The 23,160-nt window shown below is 34.7% G+C and overlaps 1 protein-coding gene across 5 annotated transcripts in view; it reads left to right on the top strand.

Annotated features, from left to right (window-relative positions):
• The window catches only part of SNX13 (sorting nexin 13), a 135,694-nt gene that overhangs the window by 50,150 nt on the left and 62,384 nt on the right, over positions 1-23,160 (top strand). For 4 of the 5 annotated variants that reach the window (XM_049642876.1, XM_049642874.1, XM_049642879.1 and 1 more), the window contains 6 exons: positions 813-934; positions 6,772-6,843; positions 16,101-16,222; positions 16,315-16,416; positions 17,665-17,753; positions 22,460-22,543. In XM_049642876.1, coding sequence (XP_049498833.1) covers positions 813-934; positions 6,772-6,843; positions 16,101-16,222; positions 16,315-16,416; positions 17,665-17,753; positions 22,460-22,543 — 591 coding nt within the window. The remainder of the gene's footprint in view (positions 1-812; positions 935-6,771; positions 6,844-16,100; positions 16,223-16,314; positions 16,417-17,664; positions 17,754-22,459; positions 22,544-23,160) is intronic. The other variant, XM_049642875.1, reaches the window with a different exon arrangement.

Here is a 23,160-nt window from a genome sequence, read left to right as displayed (position 1 = left end):
CCTGTATTTAAACATGGTACCTTATTTGAGAAATCATTCATAATGAAGGGGCTTATGTAATATTCAAGCCTTTTGTTTGAATTTGCGTTTAGAAAAAAGTTTCTTTGATAATGTTTCTAATTATTTTAAAGTTAAAATGCTCTTTAGCTGATGAACAAGCTTAGTGGTTTGGTAAATCAGACATTTTTTTCCTATTGTTTTTTAAATGGATATACTTGATTTGATTAAAAAAATATTTAAAAATTAGATTAAAAAATTTTTTTCTCCTCCCAGATATTTTTCGTTGATGTTTATTTAATTATATGATTATTATGTGTACTTTAAAATTCTAACATTTCTTTTGTAGATGAACCATATTTAGTGTACCTGATTTTCAAAAATAATACACATCAAGTTGTATTATTTGCTGTTTATTGGCTGCTTTAATACTGTTGCAGTATCCAAGGTCCTAGAATTAAGTGAACTCCTTTGTCTTTTTTGGTAATTTGACTGCAGTATATTTGAAGATATAATCTTGGAAAAGAGGTTTCTTTTTGAGAATTAGGGTCATTTGGTATTATTTTGCACCTCATTCCATTGAACTAATTAAACTCTTGATTGTATCATGGCACTGAAAGTTTATGCTTTTTGCAGACTCTGTCTTTACCTGAATATGGGTGGGGATTGACCACAGATAAGGCAGTTTTTTTAAAATCACAGTTTAGTGTGTAGAGAGTAAATATAAATTGATAAATAATCCTTCCAGGTTTTAATTCGCCACTGATCCTTTTTAAATCCTAAAGCTGTATTTTTCCCCAATATTTTTGTTTTAGGTTATCCAGTTTTCCTTGAGGGATTATGTCCAGTACTGGTATTATACACTAAGTGATGATGAATCTTTTCTTCTTGAAATTAGGCAGACTCTTCAAAATGCACTCATTCAGTTTGCTACTAGGTAAGGTCACTGTTTGATGCAGAAAAATTTAAAATATATTGTTTATACCAGTAAGGAAAATGACTTTTAAATGGAAGGGGGAAATTGATTATTAAAAGGTAAGTAGAGGGCTTCTGGGTGGCTCAGTTGGTGAAGTGGCCAATTTCAGTTCAGGGCATGATCTCAGGGTCCGTGAGTTCGAGCCCCACGTCAGGCTCTGTGCTGACAGCTCAGAGCCCGGAACCTGCTTCAGATTCTGTCTCCCTCTCTCTCTGCCCCTCCCTCCTTCTCACTCTGTCTCTTTCTCTCAAAAATAAACATTAAAAATTTTTTTTTAAAAAAGGTAAGTAGAACAGTAGTTATTATTGTGAGATAACGCTCGGATTATAGAACTGGAGCTCTAAAAACATATACTTCTTTAACCTTTATATTTACAGGATGTTGATCTTGATTAAGCCTTGATTTCTGTCTGGATGTAAGTTTCTTCATCCAGGTCTGGTCATGTGACTTTCACCCCACTTATTGAGAATACCTTTTTTTTCCCCCCCTTATCCAGATACTCTGTTTTATTTTAGTGCCATGGAAGTCGTTTCAGTATAACTTCTCTTTTACTTTTGACACATACCTAGTAGAAGTACTTTTAGGGGGAGAAGAAACCAAAGGATCATTAAGTCAGTGGAGAATATTCAGTTTATTTTCAGAAGGGAGTGTAGTTTGATGAGTTTGCTTTAAGAAATTTTTAGGAGATATACTAAATTTCTTACCTTACAAAACTTGCTTATATACTACCTTTCGTATGACAAAATATTTTGGTCTCTATTGTATTTAAACTACTTGATTTTTTGGGTGGCCATTTCATATCCAGAAATTACTTATTTTTGAAAGAAAGGATTTTATGTTTGGATGAGTTTGCATTTTTTTTATTTTTTATTGAAGGATTTTGTTACCCACTCCACACACAGATTTTCCTACCAGCCTGTAGCCTCAAGGCAGGAAGTTGCATGCCTTGGCCTTCAGTACACTTTCAAATCTGAAGGTGTTGTTTTTTAGCCAGCCCCTCTTCTTCCCCACTTAAATTCTTGAAATACAATCTTGTACTTCTGACAGTCTTGGAGAATTAGAGCTTTGCCCTGGGGCTTGTATGGCATTTTCATCTCTGTGCACATAGATGTTTCCAGCTCATGCTACCCTGTCAGGACTTTTCAGCTGTAACTCATTTAATCCTGAGCTTCAGAGTAGGAGCTTAGTTCCTCAACCTCAGGTCACTGGGGAGGCCTGCAGTAATGTGTATGGTTTGAATAATAACCTTACGTGTAGAGATAGATCTGAACTCCTTCTCCCTCAAGTGTTAACAGCAAACATTTGCCCAGTAGCCAGCCATCATTACAAGTGTACGCTCCCTGTGGAACACCAAAAATAAGGTATGATAAAAAGTCAGAGATTGGATTCTATCTCCTTTATTTCATATATATAGCATTATTGAGTATTGGGTATTCATTCTTTCAGGTAACTCTTCTGAATCAGTCTTTCACTACTTTCTATAGTAACATCATCCTAATGACTTTTTTTTTCTTCCTTTGGAAAGGTAGAAATAAGAGTCCATTATTGATGTATCTGACGGCCTAAGTATGTATTGAAATCTAACAAATTTTAGACCTGGAAAGAACTTTGAACTAGTAATTGGGAGACTTGAGTTTGCATTCTGCTCTACTACTTAGCTATGGAACTATGAACAAGTATTTTAAACTTTTTGAATCTTTGTTTTTCTCTTATGTGAAATAAGCATAATCATACCTTCCCTGTTCTGTGTTCCTTACAGGGTTATTGTTGGCATCAAATTTATTTAATTCATTCAACTAATATTTTGTGCCTACTTTGTACCAACCAGGTGCTGCAGATACTGCAGTGAATAAAACAGAATCCCCATTTGATGGAATGTAATAAAAATAACACTTGTGAAAATGTTTTTAAAGTTGTGAAGGAATTTGAAATTTAAATTTTTAACGCCCTCCAGCATTTATAATTTCACAGATGAGGAAGCTAAGGTCCAGAAAGATTGATTAGTCCAAGATTATCCACAGTCTAGTATTCTTCTTTCATTCCCTACCAGATATGTCATGATTTAGATTTTTCATCTTAGGAGTGCCTTGGTGGCTCAGCCTGTTAAGCAGCTGACTTTGGCTCAGGTCATGATCTTATGGTTTGTGAGTTCCAACACTGCATTGGGCTCCCTGCTGACAGTGTGGAGCCTGCTTGGGATGCTTGCTCACTGGCTCTCTCCCCCTCCCCACCCTCTCTGCCTCTCTCTGTCCCTCCCCCACTCATGCTCCCTATCTCAAAACAAAACCAAAAACAAACAAACAAAAAAAAAACTTTAGATTTTCATCCTAATTTCCCCCCCTTCTTACCTCTCATTGCACTACTTTCCCTGTTTTTGATCCCCCAAACCACCTTTTCTTTACCCTTCATGTAATAAATTGTTTTGTTTTTATTCTTTTCCCCCTTTTGTAACATTGTGTGCTATCAAGGTGAATATTTGGGTGATTGCAGAAAGAGTCAGGTTTCTTTCATCCTGGACTGACCTGAATTTATATCTTTGCTTTCTCATTGACCTTAAGTTTTTGGACAAATAAATCCTCTCCTTTTGAACCTTAGTTTCCTCCTTTGTAATAGACTGATAATAACGAAGTTACTTTTGAGGCTGTTTTCAGGGTAAAAATGATACAAAGTCAAGTCCCTTGTATTTAGTAAGGTTCAGTAATTGTGTCATCCATGTGAATGACTTTATTTTTGTTCTATGTTGGCTTTTTCTTTTACTACTAAAAGGTATGTCTTACAGAGTCTCCATGATTGTTTTCAATGATAGTATGGAAAGTAGGTCTGTTTGCAGTCACTTGAATACTACTTTGTTCCTTGTTCTGTGCTGTCTGTTGTTTCTGGAGCATGTAACAGGAGCATTAAGTTATTGCCTCTGCCCTTCAAGGTACAGTCTTGTATAGGGGCCCATGAAGCCCTGAAAGTGTATGCACAACTGTTTTTTTTTAATTGGGTGATTACAGATTTCATTTTAAAAAGGGCCTATGAACCCAGAAAAAAATTTGAAGCCCTCCATTTTGGTGGTCATATTTATTCATTACCTTGAGGAAACAATTACAGAGTATTGGCATAAAATGTAAAGCTAATTTTGAGACACAGTAGGAAGAAAAGACATATGAAGAGTCTGAAGTCCTGATTTTGAGCTTTAATGCTATTATTAAGCTGTAAGACCTTGAATGAACAGAATATATAAATTCTTTGAGTCTGGTGATAACTCATATCTACTTATCAGGTTGTTAGGTTTAAATGACATCACATGACATCACATGTGAGAGAGGACCTTGTATTAACATTAGTATCTATTACTCTAGTAGCAGTTTGGGGATGGGAACCTTCATGGAGCACACTTGAGTTCTCTGTGGTAGAACCTGAGTGTGAACTAGGCTGGAGCTTTAGGGGATGAATCTGTGATAACCTTTGTATTTTTATTCCTCTTTCAAATAAGAAATTATGATACAGCACTGAGAGCTCTGGGATATCTGTATTACAGTTCTACCTGTACCATTGAGTTATAGTGTACTTAAGATTTCTTACCATTTATGTAAAATAATAACATTTGTAGCAAACTCAGAATTGTGAGGGGCAAATGAGATGATGTTCAGAAAGCATTTCATGGAATATTTATCAGCCAATAAGTGGTATTTTGAGCAAGTTACTTGACTTTCTCTGTTTCAATCTCTGCATCAGTAAAATGGGATAATTATCCCATGGGGTTATTGTAATGTTTATATATGGTACTAGTGCATGTAAAATACCACAGGATTGGTACACAGTAAATGTTCAGTGTATGTTAACTTAATTTTTGTATGTAACTTAATTTTTGCTACTTACTATGTTCCTAGAATATATACACAGATTCTTTTACCTTATCTTAGTTTGTTTGGGGGGCATGGGGTGGGGGGGGAGATCAAATTAAAGCACTTAAGATATAGAGCAACAAAGTAGTCATTTGTGTGGTATTAAAAGCAATTTTTTTTTTTAAGTTTATTTTGAGAGAGAGAGGGTGCACATGAGTGTGGGAGGGGCTCAGCACAGAGCCCGATGCAGGGCTTGATCTCATGACTCTGGGATCATGACTTGAGCTGAAATCAGAAGTTGGATGCTTAACTGCCTGAGCGAGCACCCAGGCGTCCCAAGAGCAATTTTTATGTAGAGGTAGAATGGACCAGAGTAACTAATGAAGACCTCTTGTGGATTAAGGTTAAAACTGGTCTTCAAGAATGGATATGTGGGATAGAGAGAGGGATGAAGGACGTGTTAGGAAAGAGCAAAGTTCTGAGAAGGGGGATAAGGTTAGTGTAGTAGAAGCCATAGGGAAATACAAGTGATCAAGTAACCTAGTTGCGCTCAAAGGTAAAATATGGCAACTCTGTTCCTTCGCCTCTGTTCCCCTTAACCCCAAGGTTAGTAGAAAAGAGATATATTCTAATGCCACGGCTGTGTTCTTCCTAAAGGGTTTTCCTGTGGGAGGAGGAGGTATGGCTATGTATGTTCCAGGATTCGGTGGATACTAATGATAGCGCTCTTTCTGGAATGATGGGAGATATGTTCTGATTATTTAGCCATTTTTCTCACAACCTTTGTCATAGAAGTAATAGATCATGTGTTCCTAGACTCCTCCAAAAGGGAAGCACAACTCAGATAATGGACATTTGTATCAGTAAAGTTGTACACTCTTTTGCCATTTTCTAGTCTTTGCCATTTGAAGACTTAGCTTAAAACTGACCTTGATCAGGGGCACTTGGGTGGCTCAGTCAGTTAAGCTTCTGACTTGGCTCAGGTCATGATGCCATGGCTCACAGGTTCGAGCCCTTTGTAAGGCTTTGTGCTCACAGCTCAGAGGCTGGAGCCTGCTTCGGCTTCTGTGTCTCCCTCTCTCCCTCTGCCCCTCCGCCGCTCATGCCCGGTCTCTAATATACATAAACAATAAAAAATGAAGAAAAACAGACTTTAATTAAAAAAATGATTATTGTCCTATTTACTACAGTACAGCAAAAACAATTAGGATTATTTATTTGTTTACTTATTTTAAAGATTTCATTTTTAAGTGATCTCTAGTGTTGGGCTCGAACCCACAATCCTGAGATCCAGAGTTGCATGCCCCAACAGCTGAGCCAGCCAGGTGTCCCAGGAACCGTTAAGTATTTAAAAGAAGGGAAAATAACTTAATGTTTTTACATATGTAGAATAGAACAGGGGTTGTTAATTGTATATTATATAATTCACATATCACACAATTTAACCACTTAAAGTCAGTGACTTTTATTTATGGAGTTATGCAGTCTTCATCACAGTCATTTCAAGAACACGTAAATGACCCACAAGAAACCTTGTATCTACTGTCATTCACTCCCTGTATTCCCCTCCCCCCCCCCCCCCCCCCCCCAAGTATCTATTTCTAGGTAACCCTTACCTAATTTCTGTTCCTCCTAATTATGTGTCCTTTTGTGACTGGCTTCTTTTTCTTTCACTTAGCATAATGTTTTTGAGGTTTATCCATGTAGCATATGTTACTATTCTTTCTTATTGCTGAATAAGAAATAACAAATAACAACTGCCAGACAGGCACTCTGTGATTTTGTCTGTCTTTTTGATTACAGCTGTCTTAGTGGGTGTGAAGCAGTATTTCATTATGGTTTTGATTTGCATTTCCCTGAGAGATAGTGGTATTGAGCATTTTTTCATGGGATTATGAGTTATTTGTTGTTATTTGTTATTTATTTCATCGTATGATAATAAACCACATTTTGTTTATTCATTAGTTGGTGGACATGTGGATTCATCAGCTGGTGGATATGTGGATTGTTTCCACCTTTTGGATATTATGAAGAATGGTACTGTGGACATTCATGTACAGGTTTTTCTGTGGACTTACGTTTGTATTTCTCTTGGATATACAGGAGTAGAATTTCTATGTCTGTTTCTAACTCTAACCTTTGAGGAGCTGCAAATTGTTTTTCAAAGTGGCTACATATTCTCACCACTACACTATGAGGGTTCTGATTTCTCCACATCCTCGCCTACACTTGATTTTGTCTTTTCTTTTTTCTTCATTTAAGTAACCTCTGTACCCTACATGGGGCTTGAACTCATGACCCTGAGATCAAGGGTTGCATGCTCTTTTGATTGTGCCAGACAGGCATTCTGTGATTTTGTCTGTCTTTTTGATTACAGCTGTCTTAGTGCGTGTGAAGTGGTATTTCATAATTGTTTTGATTTGCATTTCCCTGAGAGGTAGTGGTATTGAGCATTTTTTCATGGGCTTATGAGTTATTTTTTGTATAGCATCTTTAGTGGATGTCTACTCAGATTTTTCCCCATTTTAAAATTAGGTTATTCAGTAATTTTATTAAGTATAGTATATTGTAGACAGTTTTTGTAAATACAGTTTTATTGGACAGTCACACTCATTTGTTTGCATTTTTGTCCATGGCTGCTCCTGTGCTACAATAGCAGAGTTGACTAGTTGTGACCCAGACAGTGTGGTCTGCAAAGCCTAAAAAAAATTGCCATTTGGCTCATTAGAAAATAAGTTTTCTGACTCTTGAATTAGTTTTGTAGTCATTAAAATATTTAGGAAGCATTGTTAAACTAATAGGAAATACATTAGAGTAAAAATTATTCAACATAGTGTATGATTTTAGCCATGTAAGAAAACCATAAATATGCATGCATAGCAAAGAGACTGATGGGAAATACACTAAAATATTAACTGATCTTTGGATTGTGGATTATGGCTGATTAAGGCTGATGCTGAAAATTAAAAGAAGGAAATTACATTTGGGGCACCTCAGTGGCTCAGTCAGTTAAGTGTCTGACTGGCTCAGGTCATGTCACAGTTAGTGGGTTCAAGGCCTGTGTCGGGCTCTGTGCTGACAGCTCAGAGCCTGTAGCCCGCTTCAGATTCTGTGTCTCCCTCTCTCTCTGCCCCTCCCCTACTCGTGTTCTGTCTCTCTGTGTCTCTCAAAAGTAAATAAATATTAAAAAAACAAAAAAAAAGGAAGGAAAGAAATTACATTTTACAGAATGAGACTGTATTCTTTTTATAGCCAGAGACCGAAGATAGAAACATTTGGTAATGAGCAATAAAGATATCTAGGATGGCAGCCACATCCCTTTATTTCTTTGGGAAGTGATCTGGAAACTAATGCTCAAAATAGTGTTTTTATATGTGATTAAATAGTAACTAGTCAAATTCTTCTTGATTTAGGTCCATTTATGACTTGTATGACTTGTTTTTCCCTACAGAATTTTGATATATTTTACTGTGGGGTCTAGGAATGTTTCATTTGTCAGGTACATCTTGTTAGAAAAGCTTGTTTATTTTAATATTTTAATACTTAACCTTATATCTAAGAGGATGCACACTTAGCCCTAGGTTATTTCTTTTCCTTTCCTACAGCTTGATTAAGGCTTCCATCGCTGTGTTCTTTATACTCACCCTCTAAAATAGCTGAGTGTGTGCCTCATGTGTGTTTCTCTAAGTTGTTCATTGTATTCTGAGATCTGTGTCCTTTAGAACATCTGGATCTTTAATCTCTTTGAAGCATTGGGCACAGGATGTAGAATTGAACATCTCATGTGGTGTTAGAGTTCACTAAATATAATTTCCCTTAATATGGTTACATAAAACTGCATGCCTAAATTTTTTTTCCATTTTTTTAAGTTTTCTTATAACTTTAAGAGTCAGGAGGTTTTGTGTTATTAAGGCACAGTAAATAAAACACTGAATGGAAAATTAAGAATCCTGATTTATTTATTTTTAATTTAAAAAAAATTTTTAAATGTTCATGTATTCTTGAGAATACAGTGGGTGGGTTCCCCTCGTCGGGCTCAGTGCTGACAGTGTGGAGCCTGGGGCCTGGTTCACGTTCTGTGTCTCCCTCTCTGTCTGCCATTCCTTTCTTGTGCTCACTCTCACTCTCAAAAATAAATAAACTTTTTAAAAAAATTAAAAAAAACTAAAGCCTTGATCTCACTAACTGTATGATCTAGAAGAAGTAATTGAAGTCTGGCTCTATAATGGTGGGACTTGTAATTATTTCAGATCCCTTGAAATTCTAAAATACTAAGACTTCCTTGGTCAGGTTGTATTAGTGTCGGTTTGGTTTTATTTTTCCAGTCATACCTCATCCTCAAAACATGCACTCACATACTCTGTCATACCTTACATTTTGGATACCATTTGGGGAGTTACTTTTTATAGTGTCTTATGTTGCTAATGAAATTTGATTTACTTAGGAATTAAAGTGCTCTTCTATCTGTTGTTTTACTAGTAGGAGGTCTTAGAGTAGAATGATAATAAAGTTTGTTTATACTTTTTATTATGTTTCTATGTGGTTAGGAAGAATGCTTGACTTAAGACATAAAAGACATTTTAGTGGACTAATCTTTTCTCGATGGTTAAGTCTTGTATCATTGAAAATGAAAAAAAAAATATTATCCAAATTATTTATGGCTGCTATTCTTTATAGAATGGTGAAAACAATACATTTGTCGTTTTAGAAGTCTAAGTTTTGTGAAGTGTAAATATTCCTCCCATAGTTGATTTTAAGCTATTGGCAGGCAGTCACTGAACATGGAACTAGAAAAGGAATGTGCACATTTGGCTCTCCCACTTTCTTTTTTTTCCCCTGCTGGGAAAAGGTGCTTCCAATGAAGGGAGCAGACAGATTTGTAATGATGAAGCAGTGAGACTTGTTTCCTTGTGTGGTTGATGATTCAATTCTTTTATATGTATTTGAGGATTATGGTAAAGAGTAATAGTAAATTTAATGTAAATTCAGTAATGTGAAAAAAAAGTTTCATTATTTTATTCATATCCTTATAATTACATTTTTAAAGTAGATTTTCAAAGGGAAATAAAGGTGCTCTGGAGAGATGGTTACGGTCACATGTATTTATGAGTAAGTTGAGATGGCACGAAGGGTAATTCTTTTAATGGATTTAGAAGCAAGTTTACAGTTCTGTGCCTTAAAAACCTGCACAAATTCAATTTCAGGCTGAAGCTTTGGACACTGTAACAAAGTAGTCCTTCAAGGGCTCCTGAAGGCTGGAAACAAGTTAAGGTTTATGTTAAAGTGTGTATCCTTTCTGATAGTGAATTATGAGGGGGAAGTTACTGCCTGATTCAGTGGCTCAAGAAGGGATTCTTCTTTAACAGGCCACCTACTTTCACTAAAAGATGTCTTTGGATCAGTTGATCAAAAGCCCTCTACTGCAGTAAAACATTTTTTCAAAATCTCCTCTAAGATTCTTGCTTATTAAAATCTACCCAGGAAAAAGTAGGAATTTTACTACAGTAAAGATTTTTTTTCAAATGCCCATTTTTTTAAAATAGAAGGTAAAAGAGATGATATAGGAGATTAATACATATTATTACAATTTTATGTGATTGTTTATTATATTGCTTTGTTAATATATCTTTAAAAAGCCTTCAGATATGTACATGTATGTGTGTGTATATATACATATACACTTAAACACGTACACACTATGCAGTATTCAGTGCCATTCTTACTGTATTCAAATAGGGTCTTAGTAGTTATTTCTGAAAAAAAAAATGTGGCATCAGGAACACAACATTTATTACAGGATTTTGTGTGTGTGTGTGTGTGTGTGTGGGAAAATCAGTTTTTACTTTTATCCCTTTGACATAAAAGACCATTTCCAGGAAAGTATTCTGCCACGGATGTGAAAATTGCCTTTACTACCCAACAGCCACCCCGTCTTTAGTCAGGCACATCCACCGCATGATGACCCTTACATATACCATGCTTATTCCCTCCTTTTGCTCATTCCTATATCCTGTCTTTCTCCCATTTCAGTACCACTCATTCAATAAGATTTGTTTTAAATGTAGCTTCTTTATTTAATCCGTTTAAATTACAGCATAACACTTCACTTCTACTTTTGTGTGTAGTTATTGTCAGTAAAATTTTCAGCTAGTTTTGGTATGTTTCCAATTCTGTACTGCTGTGGTAGCAATTCTCTTAACTTATTTCAGTTAACCAGTATTCTCTATTCCCTTTGTAAGACATACAGATTTATGCCCTTAGCATTAAAGCTAGGTGAAAAGACCACTTTCTAGCATTTATGTCCGCTCTTGTTCCCATCTTTTGAGTTTTAGGTTTCTCAAAAGTATGCTTGGCCTCCAGAATATCTGGTCCACTTGGTCTGTGTTGTTAGCTGAACATGTGTGATTTAGAGGAGAAAGATAACCAAATATGTTAAAAAAGAAAGTTGTATTTGTCCAGATGTGTGTATCCCAGTTAAGCTTATTATAATCATCATTTAATTTACTCCTACATAGTTGGAAGAACTATGAGAATGGCAAGGTAGTTTCTATGAAAACTGCCTTTTGCATTGGATTTTACTCAAAGCTAGGTGTTAAATGGATTATAGTTGAATCAGGTGTGTACAAGACAAGTAATGAAATATTGGTGGAAAATCTTTTTTTTTTTTAAATTTTTTAAAAAATATTTATTTACTCTTGAGACAGAGACAGAGCATGAGCAGGGGGAGGGGCAGAGAGAGAGGGAGACACAGAATCCAAAGCAGGCTCCAGGCTCTGAGCTGTCAGCACAGAGCCCAACGCGGGGCTTGAACTCACCGACTGTGAGGTCATGACCTGAAGCTGAAGTCGGATGCTTATCTGACTGAGCCTCCCAGGCGCCCCAGAAATATTGGTGGAAAATCTTGAAAGACTCTGCATTCAGATTTGTTCACAAATGTCTTTAGTTATACTGTTTAAAAGGAATTGGGCGCCAAACTGTTGGAGTGTAGGAACGTTTTATTAAAGACAAAAGCCACATTGATATATCATTTAGCAAAACCTTGGTCAAATATAAAGTCTTCATTTTATGTTGAAAGTTTATATGATTTACGTTAAAATGAAATATATTCATGACTCCTTTTGGTCAGATATTTTCATTTTCTTACCAGTTACCAGTTTTCCATGTCCTGTGTGTGTGTGTGTGGGGGGGGGGGGGGTACATGCTTGGATGCGTATTCAGGTTATATAATCATGGACTCTTAAAACTCTTTAGTCCTTAGAGAAAACAAACCCTGGGAAGTGATGTGGCTTGCTGAATTTCACAACTAATGTAATGGTGCTCTTTTACAGAAATAGTTACTTGATTTTGGTGTGTTTTTTTGCATTACTGATGATGAGCTGTACACTGCTTAGCATAGATGGAATCAGTGATGTAATTTATATAATCTCATTGTCAGCCCCCATATTTGGGATATTCATTGTCTTGTTTTGGTATTAGCATTAAGTAACTTTAGGATTTAGAAAGGCAAGAAGAACTTCTCACTTTGTGTCCTATTTCAGAACTTAAATAGGGAACCGTCATGTGTGCCTCATGTTGTCTCTCTTGGGACACTTGTTAACAGTGTTTTGACCCTGAAAGAGGAATCCATGAATCAGTATGCATCGAGTGCCTCCAGTGTTCAACACACTGTTTAGCTATGGGAGATACCCTTGTGAATAAAAGGAACACAGAATAAGACAGACAAAGTCTCTGGCTTCCTGAGGTTTTTATCTCAGCAATTAAATTCATCTCTAGCAGTTGAATTATTTCACTGTAGGTTGTAAGTGCTATAAAGAATGGAAAATTTGGTGCGTTGACATTGTATCACTGCAGATCCATACCTAGTCTGAAGAAATAAGGCAGAGAGGGAGAAGAGTGAGGGTCAGGGAAGGCTGCCAAGTGAAATTGACTTTTTAGATGAACTCTAAAGTAAGTGGGAATTGTCAAGTGAATGTGAGGGAGAGAAGGGAAATGTGTGGAGGGTGGGTGGGGGTGAACAAACTTGGCAGAGGGATCAGCGTATCTACAGGCTTTGAAATAAGACAGGACGTATTTGAGTTTGAGAAATGGAAAGAGCCCGTGAGTCAGCAGAACAGAAAGGAAGTAAGAGGGTGGAACAGATGGTGATGAGGAAGTAAGCAGGGTCATCCTGGGTATGCACGTTCTTAGAGAAAGTGTTCATGCTTAGCCCTAAAATCCATGGGGAGTTATTGAAGGGGTTTTGAATCTCTTATCTTGTACTATCATATTTGTATTTTTAAAAAGATCGCTCTGGCTGCTGTATGCATCCAGAATGATGGGGATACAAAGGTGGTAGACATGGGAAACCGTTTAAAATAAAAGGCCAGGAATAGAATGCTGGCCGGAGGAATGGAGATAAACACATGCAAATATATGTTCAGAGAGGTAAACTTGATGGTTTGGTTTTTGCTCTTATACTTTAGTAAAACTTCATTACTTGTTTGCATTTCTAGTTAACTTTCTTAATTTTTGCAACTATTTTGCCAAGATATGACAGAAAGGCTTTAGCGGCCTGCTGTAAATTTTAGAATCTCAGGGTAGGTTTGACTATATCACTTATCCCCTTGGTAATATAGGCAATAATTCTCTCCTTATTTAAATTCAAGAAATGAAAGCTTATAATAGTAATAAAATGAATTTTATTTTATTGTGTAATAATCCAAGTGTTTTTATTAGAATAAGAATCATGTGGAGGAATAGTTTAAACAAAGTGAAAAGAGCCTTGACTTGTAGATATAATTTGAGAATAATTGATACTAAGAGCTCTAATAGAAAACTACATGTGGATCAATAGAAGGAAGTGTGGCTGTCACATAAATTGAATGATTTTTAATTGGTTTTTATATTCATGTTCCATTTTTACCTATTACATAATTTTAGAAAGTACGTCACTATCTTCAGAATATTTCCATAAGTTTTAAAAGATAAATAGTACTAGAAATTTTTAGTAAATGTTTTCCTAATTTACAAAGGGAAGCAGTGTATTCTTCTTCTATCTTCCTAACCTAGAAGAGTTCTTTTGAGTTGAGATTAACATTAAATTTGCACATACTCAGTGGAAGTGAGTTAAGCGAGGAGAAAATAGTGATCTTAGAGATATAGAATACTGTGTTCCCTGTTTTTTTCATCCTCAACATATTTATCTTTTAAGGTAGAAATCCCTATTTCAAATTTAAAATAAATTTTATGTACTTGAATTGCTTATTTTCACTTATTTTGAGTGTTGCTGTCTGTAATGAGTTGAGATGAGTTGAGAACACCTTCTAAAATTAGTAAATTGGAATGGCTGGATGGCTCAGTTGGTTGAGCATCTGCCTCTTGAATTCACCTTAGGTCATGTTCTCAGGGTTGTGAGATTGAGCCCTGTGCTGGGTTCTGCATTGAGCATGGAGCCTGCTTGAGATTCTCTCTTTCTCTCATTCTGCCCTTCTGCTCATGCTCTCTCTCTTTCTCAAATAATATTAAAAAAATTTTTAATTAGTAAATTGTATTTTGTTTGCAAAATTCAGCAAAATATATCAATTGCATTGTACCATGAAATGTAACAGATATAATTTGAAAGTTTACATATTCAGCTTCTAAATTTGTTAGAATGAACCTTGTATCGATTAAATGAGTAATGACCTATACCAACTGATTTCTATTATAAAATTTTGAGGTATGGATGATTTTTTATAAATAACTCAAGCAAAGGTTGAGTTATTTATATGCTTATACAGATTGTTATTTTTTTCTATTTATTTATTTATTTGTTTGTTTCTAAAGTTGATTTGTTTTGAAAGGGGGGGAGGGGCAGAAAGAGAAGGAGAGAGAGAATCCCAAGCAGTCTCCTCACTGTCAGTGTGAAGCCCCATGCGGGGCTTAAACTCACGAACCGTGAGATCATGACTTGATCCGAAACCAAGAGTCAGATGCTTAACCTACTGAGCTACCCAAGCGCCCTTTTTTCTTTTTTAAATAAGAATAAAGAAAACTCTAGAGACTGCTAGATTTAAATTTTTATTTTTAAATTGAGGCTGAGTATTGTTATTAAATGTAGTATATGGTTATATACTATGGCTCTTACAGTACTCTAAATAATGTTAACCCCTTCTCACATCCCTGAGTGAAGGTTACCTTTTTAATGTTAATTTGTTTTTGTGTTCATGTACTTAAAGTTTACTCTTTCTTCCCATGTATGTATCAGAATTATGGTTGTTCATTTAAAAAAATACTGTATTAATAACTTCTGTTTTTATTTGAAAACAAGCGTCTGTTACAGTCCTCTATGCCATTGCCACCTTTAAGATTTCTCCAGAAGTGCAACAATAATCAAGTTAATTTCTTCATTAGCTTCTTTATTACATATATTTGGGTAAATAACATAATGAATTATAGTTTACTTTTTCTTTGGTCTTCTCTCACCCAGCATCTTCATGAGTAGATTCTTTCTTTTATCTACTTGGTTTGTTTCAAAAAAAGGTGAATTAAGTTGAATGCTAATTTAAGGAAAATAGCCCTGGAAAAACTATTTAAAAATATCACTTAATCCAGGGACAGGTGTAAACTGTTTTCGGCTTATCTGTTTTGTTACCTGTTTCACTGGTGTACTAAATTAGCAATGTTTCTTGAGGTTTGTTACTTTTAGAATGGAGTACTAGGTAGCTTAATAAAATTAGCAATCCTCTTTTTCATGGATAGTGACTTTTTATATCATTCTTTAAACTATTTCTGTGGGACTATATTTCAAATGATCAAGTTTTTAAGTGCTAGTATCTGCAAATGGAAATCAGCCTCCTATTGATGGTATTTGGTTCAGAACTTGGGCTGTATAATTAAGGCGAAGAATGTGGAGAATTCAGTAAGGGTTCAGAAGGAATCAAGAAATGTCTCAAATGCTCTTTTAAAAGCAAGCAAAAACATTCTGAATCCCTAATTCTTAAATGTGGGGTAAGAAATTACATGATATACCTGTTGTCAGACTCATTTCAGATATAACTGGAAAAACTATTTTTCTATTTATTTTATGCACTTAGAAAGTATTTTTAAGCTGTGGCAGATAAAATATTTCAAATAATATTGTTCAAAGACCTAATCAAGTAGATTTGATATACTTTGGGTCTTGTGAAAGGGAGGACTAAGATGTAATAGTAATTAACTGAACAAAATCTCATTATAAATAAATTCAGTCTCTGTGATGATCATGTTGTCTGTGAGTCATTAAAATGAATTTATACTTTCTGATTAAAACATTTATATAATGTGTTTTTTATAAGGTCAAAAGAAATAGACTGGCAACCTTATTTTACTACACGCATTGTAGATGATTTTGGCACACACCTACGAGTATTCAGAAAGGCTCAACAGAAGATAACAGAGAAAGATGATCAAGCAAAAGGTAATATGTCTATTGCCTTTGAAAATTAGGACTTTAAAATCTGTTTTTCTTTATTATTCTGCATTTCTTGAATTGTTCTTTTCTTTGTCCAGGTACAGCAGAAGATCTTGTGGATACCTTCTTTGAAGTTGAAGTTGAAATGGAGAAGGATGTTTGCCGTGATCTAGTGTGCACTTCTCCCAAAGATGAAGAAGGTTTTCTTTTCAATTTAAGTCTTTGGAGAACAGTGTGCAGAATGGTTAGAGACAAGTTAGCTGAACAACGAATAGAAGGGTAAAAGGTGAAATTATTTTTACAGGAAAGGTAGCATAGTGTAGACACTGTCACTATTCATTGTATTTTTTTTTTTTTTTTAGCTATTAAAAGTAGTTTCCAGATTCTTCTTTTTTTTTAAAGTAATCTTTAAAATTTGAAGATGAGATTAGAGATTACCTCTCTTAAAATATAGCAAGCACAAACATTTTATGATTGTATATTTACTTTTTATGATCTGTAGTAGATTATCTTCTCCTTGAGTTTATCATTTCTACTTCAAGAATACACTGTTACCCTAAAATATTTTCTAAAAGAATGAGTATAATTTCAGATAAAATTTATGGAGTTGAATGGACTTGTACTTTCTTTGTCAGAGGTTAGACTAGATAAGTTTTAGCTGAAGATGTCTTTTTTTAGTTTTATAGCCACTGAGAAAGAGTCAGAAAGAGTCTTTGCTACTTGACACATTTTTTGTTGTTAACAGAATCGGCTGTATAATTACGTTTCCAGGAAATGTTAGCATATGAACAACTACAGAAAAGCGTTTGTGGTTGTGGAAACTGTTTTCTTTGACTTCTACAATGTGCGCAACTTTTTGTTTTCCTCTTTTATCCTTTTTTCTTCTTTCCTTTTTATATTTATTGTGCAATGCAATTTTTAATTGCCATTTCCTTAGCACTGACCTGAAATAATAACCAAATAGAAGAAATAGAGTGATGTGCGTAAATTGAGCCCTCATAAATTAGTAACGTAGAAGAGCATAACTTCTTCTTTTGTTATTATCTGACAGAATAGTGGAAGTTCTTTCTTTGAAAGAAGAATTACAGGTATATCTTAAAATATGCAAGAAGCTTTTACGTATACAAGGTAATTTGTAGTAGAAGTGTAGAATACACGGTACAGCTAAAACTGTTTTGGGGAAAACACTTTTATAATTGAAGTTTCTCAATGATTCAAAAATAGGGTAAAACTGAGCAGAATAAAAAAAATATTAGTTTGATTAATGAATAGTTACTGTTTGGAGAATAATGAAAAAACTTTAATGAATACTATATGGACTAATTAATTATTGAAATAATAAACTTGTATAATCAGCCGCTTATTTCTGCCTTTTTGTGTTTTTTTTAATCAAGAGTAGGTGGAGATTTTATATTTTCTAATGTAACGGCCACCTTTTTCATTTCTAGGATTCCTAAGGGATCTGTGTGAGGTCTTACTATATTTATTGCTACCTCCTGGAGATTTCCAGAACAAGATCATGCGATACTTTGTCAGGGTAAGTGTAAACTCCGATTAAATAAATGTCTGAAGAAACTTAGAGTAATAATTTTCAAAATATTTGGTCTCAGGACCCTTTGAAACTCTTAAAACTCATTGAGGACCCCAAAGAGTTTTTGTTTACATGGGTTTTTGTTTATAGATTTATTTATCAATATTTACTGTATCATAAGTTAAAACTAAGAAATTTTGAAACACAAGAATGCACAAGCACACATTCCATTAGTTAATTGATGATATCATCACACCATCATGTTCGTTTCTGAAAATAACACTGTGTTTGTCTCCCTCCATCCCTCAGAGGTCTCTGGACAACACTTAGACAAACTGCCTTAGAGTCAGATACTGGGATTTTGGGTTATAACAAGGATATGTTTTAGATTTTATTTAATATAGCTTTACCTATAAACTTACTGGAATGAGGCTAATTAAAATAATACTTCTGGATAGAAACTTAAAAAAAAAACCCAGACAGTTAAGATTCTGCTTCTTATAATTAGAAAATTATTAAGTGGGATGAGAACAGTAGTTTTGGAATTTTTATGTCCTGTATGTAAACATTTGGAGTAAAATTCCAAATATGGATATAAAGGAATAATATTTTGGTTTTGGCTGCTGGTTATGATTGAGAAATGCTAGCTAGCTACAACTATTATGCTGGTTGAATGGGTAAAATGAAAGCTTCTAATTTATATGAAAAGGAAAGCTTAGAATCTTTTTAGTCTATCATCCAGCAAAATAGATACTAATTGCTGAGGTGTGCTTTTATGCTTATATGTTATTATTTAAGCAATACCACACAATTTCTTAGTACCTACCTAAGTTGAGTTCAGTGTCCTTCTCAAGTAGGGTAGTGGTACTGTGAATTAGGTAGAAAATGATTGGTTTTAATAGGAAATGTCTGATAGATGATGTATTTTTAAGACCAGTTATTTGGGCTAGTCATTATCACGGGTGGTAAAATACCTGACAGGTTAATTGCTAGATTTCACAACTGTCACTGAAGGAAGATACTGGTAGTCAGTTATAGCTCTCATTCACAGAATCATTGTCTTCCTGGTACATTTGACAGCCACTGCTAGGCAGTGTCTCAGCTACTTCCTTATGGCTGACAATCTTTTCCCTCTTGAAATTCTGTCTTGTCTTGGGTTCCATGTCATTGCTCTCTTGATTTTTCTCTTCGCTTGGTCTCTTTTTTAGTCCTTTTTAGATGCCTTAACTCCTCTTATATCTAACTTTTAAATACTTAAGTTCTTAATCCTAAGCCCTCTTCTTACCCATTCCTATGCCTTTAAAATCCATTCAAGTGCTAATGACTTTCAAATTTATATCTTGGTACAGACTTCACTTATGAGTCCCAGGCTACTGTGACATGCTGCCCACTGAAATCACCATTCGATTGACCTTTTAAACTTCAAATGTCCAAAATGGAAATCTTACTCTTGTTTCCATGTCCTCTCTTGCCTTTTAAGTCTTTTCTCCATCCTAGCCAATGCCATGACCATCAAGTAAATTTTTCACATCTTGAGTTCTTCCAGAGATTTGCAAGGCCATGCATGATGTGGCCTTGTTTACCTCTCTGGCCTTTGTGCCATGCAGTCACTGTATTCCAGTGATACTGATTTCTCCAAAAGTGCCATTTTCTCCCCACCATAGGGCCATCTTATACTCTTTTTTGTCTGCTCAGAATGGTTCCCCTTATTTTCTTGGGTAAATTGTCTACATCTTTCATATCTCACCTTCTCAGAAATGCCTCCCCTGACCACCCAATCTAAACTTCCCTCATAATTCCCTATTACCATACGTAAGTAAACAGTTATTTTCCTTCATAGCATTTGCCATATTTAATATTATAACTGGGTTGTTGTGTTTATTTACTTGCTGCCTCTTTCTGCCAGTAGTACTGTGAGCCCCATAAGGACAGAGGACATATCTGTATCATCATTATGTACTTAGTGGCTATCATCACACCTGGCACATAGCAGATACCCAGTCAGAGAATTAGTTTTAGTAAGAGGAAGCCTATTTGCCCTTCTTGCTGCTGTGGTGTACATGCTACTTTAGCTTCTTGAAGATTAAATTGACTTTTAGGAGATGGAATGAAGATGTGCCTTATTACATGAGGTTATAGTTTAAATAAGTAGGATTGTTTAAAAAGCAAATATATTTTGCTGTAGATTGCTCTTTTAGACCATTATTTCATTTCTTTATGTTTGAATAATTATAGGGTACTATATTCAGCAAATCAGTTTTTTCTTTTTTTTCTTTCAGCTTGATGGTTGATCAGTTTTCTTTTGTTGGTAATTCAGGTTTTCCCCAAAGATGCTTTTGATCAGATTAAATAACAGATTAAAGAGTTGTTACTTATTTCCTTTTATAGGGATCCTTTATATGAATTGTACAAATCACAGAACTTGACTGCAATAATTGCTATTTAGTCGTGTCTGCTTTCTTTCCATTACCATGTTTTATTTAAAGATTCATGGCCTCAGTGACTTTGTAGCTTTTAAGCCTTCATATTGGACAGCTGGCACTTCTGTCAAAGTAGAAATTATAAGGAAAAGGCTACCTATTTTGGAATGTTTAGAGCTTTCACTAGAACCTGTATAGGAATTGTTGAGTCATAGGATTACATCTTGACTAACCAGACCCTTTCATGAGGCAAATTAGAAGATCAAAGTAATTTTCTAAGACAGATTGCATTGACTAATAAGAATCACTAGATCTATTCAAAATTCTTTCCCACATGTGTTTTTTTCTTATTTTGCAAAGAAACTTGCAAAAAACTTGGTTTTATTTATGCATTTTCTTCTTACATAGTACATTTAAAAATTTGAGCATATGAGTTCACCTGGGTGGCTCAGTTGGTTGGGCGACCGACTACAAGCTCAGGTCATGATCTCCTGGTGTGTGAGTTCGAGCCCCGGGTCAGGCTCTTTGGTGACAGCTCAGAGCCTGGAGCCTGTTTCCAATTTTGTGTCTCCCTCTTTCTCTGCCCCTTCCCTGCTTGCTCTCTCAAAAATAGCAAACATTTAAATTTGAGCATATGTGGCCAGAGACATAACTTGAAGGAATGAATTATATAAATATAATTTTTAAAATTTGGAGACTGAAGCTAATCTTGAAAGAATAAAAAATTACTTCTAATTTAAGACTGTAAGATGTCTTAAAAGATGCTTGAAAAAGTTATTGGACCTGCCCCACGTTGGGCATAGAGATGACTTAAAAAAAAAAAAAAAAAAAAGATGTGCCTAGCTGGCTCACTTGGTAGGTTATACCACTCTAGATCTCAGGGTTGTGAGCCGTCAGGGTGTGAGCCCCACTTTGGGTGTAGAGATTACATTTTAAAAATGTGAAGAAAAGAAAGGAATTATAAAACAGAAAGTTATTGGAACCTTCATGGATGCCTTTTGGAAATATTAATTCATCCTTAGGTAATAGTTGTCAGAGACTTGCACAGCTTACAAAAAGTGGAATTTATATAAGATAACTCACTGAAGGAAAATAAAGTGAAGGCTACCTTTATGAACTTATTATACTGGAAAATGAACCAGATAAGTTAGAGATCTTGGTAAAAGGAATAAATAAATTGGTCCTTTAATTAGAGAAGTGAAACATCCTGTTAAACTGACATTTATTTAGCCTTTCCAGTATTCTTAAGAAATGGTGTTTTATAAATTTAGATATCACATGCGTAAAAGGATGAAGATTAATAATGGGTGAAAATATGGTATAAATAGGATCAGCACTAAATTCTTAATTTGCTTTATTTCCATTCCTTTAATATTTATCAAATGCCTGCCATGTTTAAGACAGTGACCTTGAGTAAATATTTTTGAAGATAGATAAATCAGTAGATCAACTAACAAACGTCACTTATATACAGAAGGTTCCTGGATATTTGCGGTGTTTCAGAGAAGTAGAAGATAACACAATTACATGGGGAATGATAAGTGATAAATGCCATAAATTCAGGGCACGAGTGTATCTTAAACATGTAAGTAAAAAAGTGTTCAGCTGGAATGATCAGGGTTTAATTTGATTGGAGATTTCATTCTGTAGTCAAGGGCAGGATTTTAATAGGTTGCAGAGTAAACAGTTGTAAAGAATGAGAAGATATATTCTAGAGAAAGATGAATAATTATATTACCATACTATTTTTTTATTTTCTCTTAGGAAAAATTTCAAACACAGACAAGTATAGAGAATAATGCAGTAGACATTTATGTACCAACTAGCAAAATTTAACCACTGTTAATGTTTTGCTATAGTTGCTCTTTTCCTCCCTTGAAGGTAACCACTATTTTACAGTTGGTGTGTATCTTTTCCTATTATCCTTCATTTTTATTCTTTTAATTAGATGTAGGAATTCATAAACACTTGGTGCCATGTTTTGCCTTCTAAAACTTGACATAAATGCTAACATACTAGAGATACCCTTCTGCTTTTTTCTACTCAACTCTAGATGTCATTGTGGAGATACGGCCAAGTTGATACAGGTAGCTTTATCTCATTTATTTTAACTGAGGTGGTATTAGGTCATCTTTTTATAAGATGTGTTGATTATCAAGTTTTACATGTGTCATATCTTTCTTAAGTAACAGCATTATGTTATTTACATTATGCTATTGATTTGAGAAGTATATTAAGTTAAATTTGCTTTTTTTTTTTTTTTTTTTTTTTTTTTTTACATTTTTGGTCCAGGAAATCCTTGCACGAGGAGTTCTTCTTCCATTAATAAATCAACTCAGTGATCCTGATTATATTAATCAATATATCATATGGATGGTATGTACTTTCTAAAATTACAACTCTGTTTTTAAAGCATTTTTTTTAAATTTAGAAATAATATCTGGGGATCAGGATGATCAAGCAATAATTTATTGAATAAATTAGGTAAAAATATATTTATAGATAATCTTTATGTTTCTGGTATTTCTGTTTGCTCATAGGTTGAAAGTGCTAGACAAATTCATTGTAAGAAGTTTGTTGATACGATAATCCTCTCACAATTTTGGTATTGTTACCACTTATTTAAATTTAAAAAAAGGATGTTTTCCTGACGGAGTGTATAGATTATGAGTACTTTTAAAAACTGCTATTTGGTTTCAAACACGGCTGTGGTCTGAACTACTTAAATATATGTACTTTATGTTTTATACTATATAGTGGAGGAAAATGGGGTAGGAAACCTGGACTGAGAATGGGAGCCTGTGTGTTTTAGGTTTGTTTCTGTAAGTTGCTTAGTGTGTATATAAGTAGCTAACTCATAGTTTTCTCATCCTGGCAGACATATCAAAGGGTTAGTGATTATTAAGTTTAGTAGTTATTTTTGTGTGATTATATATGGCTTTCCTCAATAAATTCATGGTCAAGGAAGTATTGTAAATGGAGTGTTGCTGGAA

Source organism: Panthera uncia, chromosome A2 (genome assembly GCF_023721935.1).
Source record: "Panthera uncia isolate 11264 chromosome A2, Puncia_PCG_1.0, whole genome shotgun sequence".
In the NCBI taxonomy this organism is placed as follows: Eukaryota; Metazoa; Chordata; class Mammalia; order Carnivora; family Felidae; genus Panthera; species Panthera uncia.
This window is presented reverse-complemented; position numbering and strand designations above follow the sequence as displayed.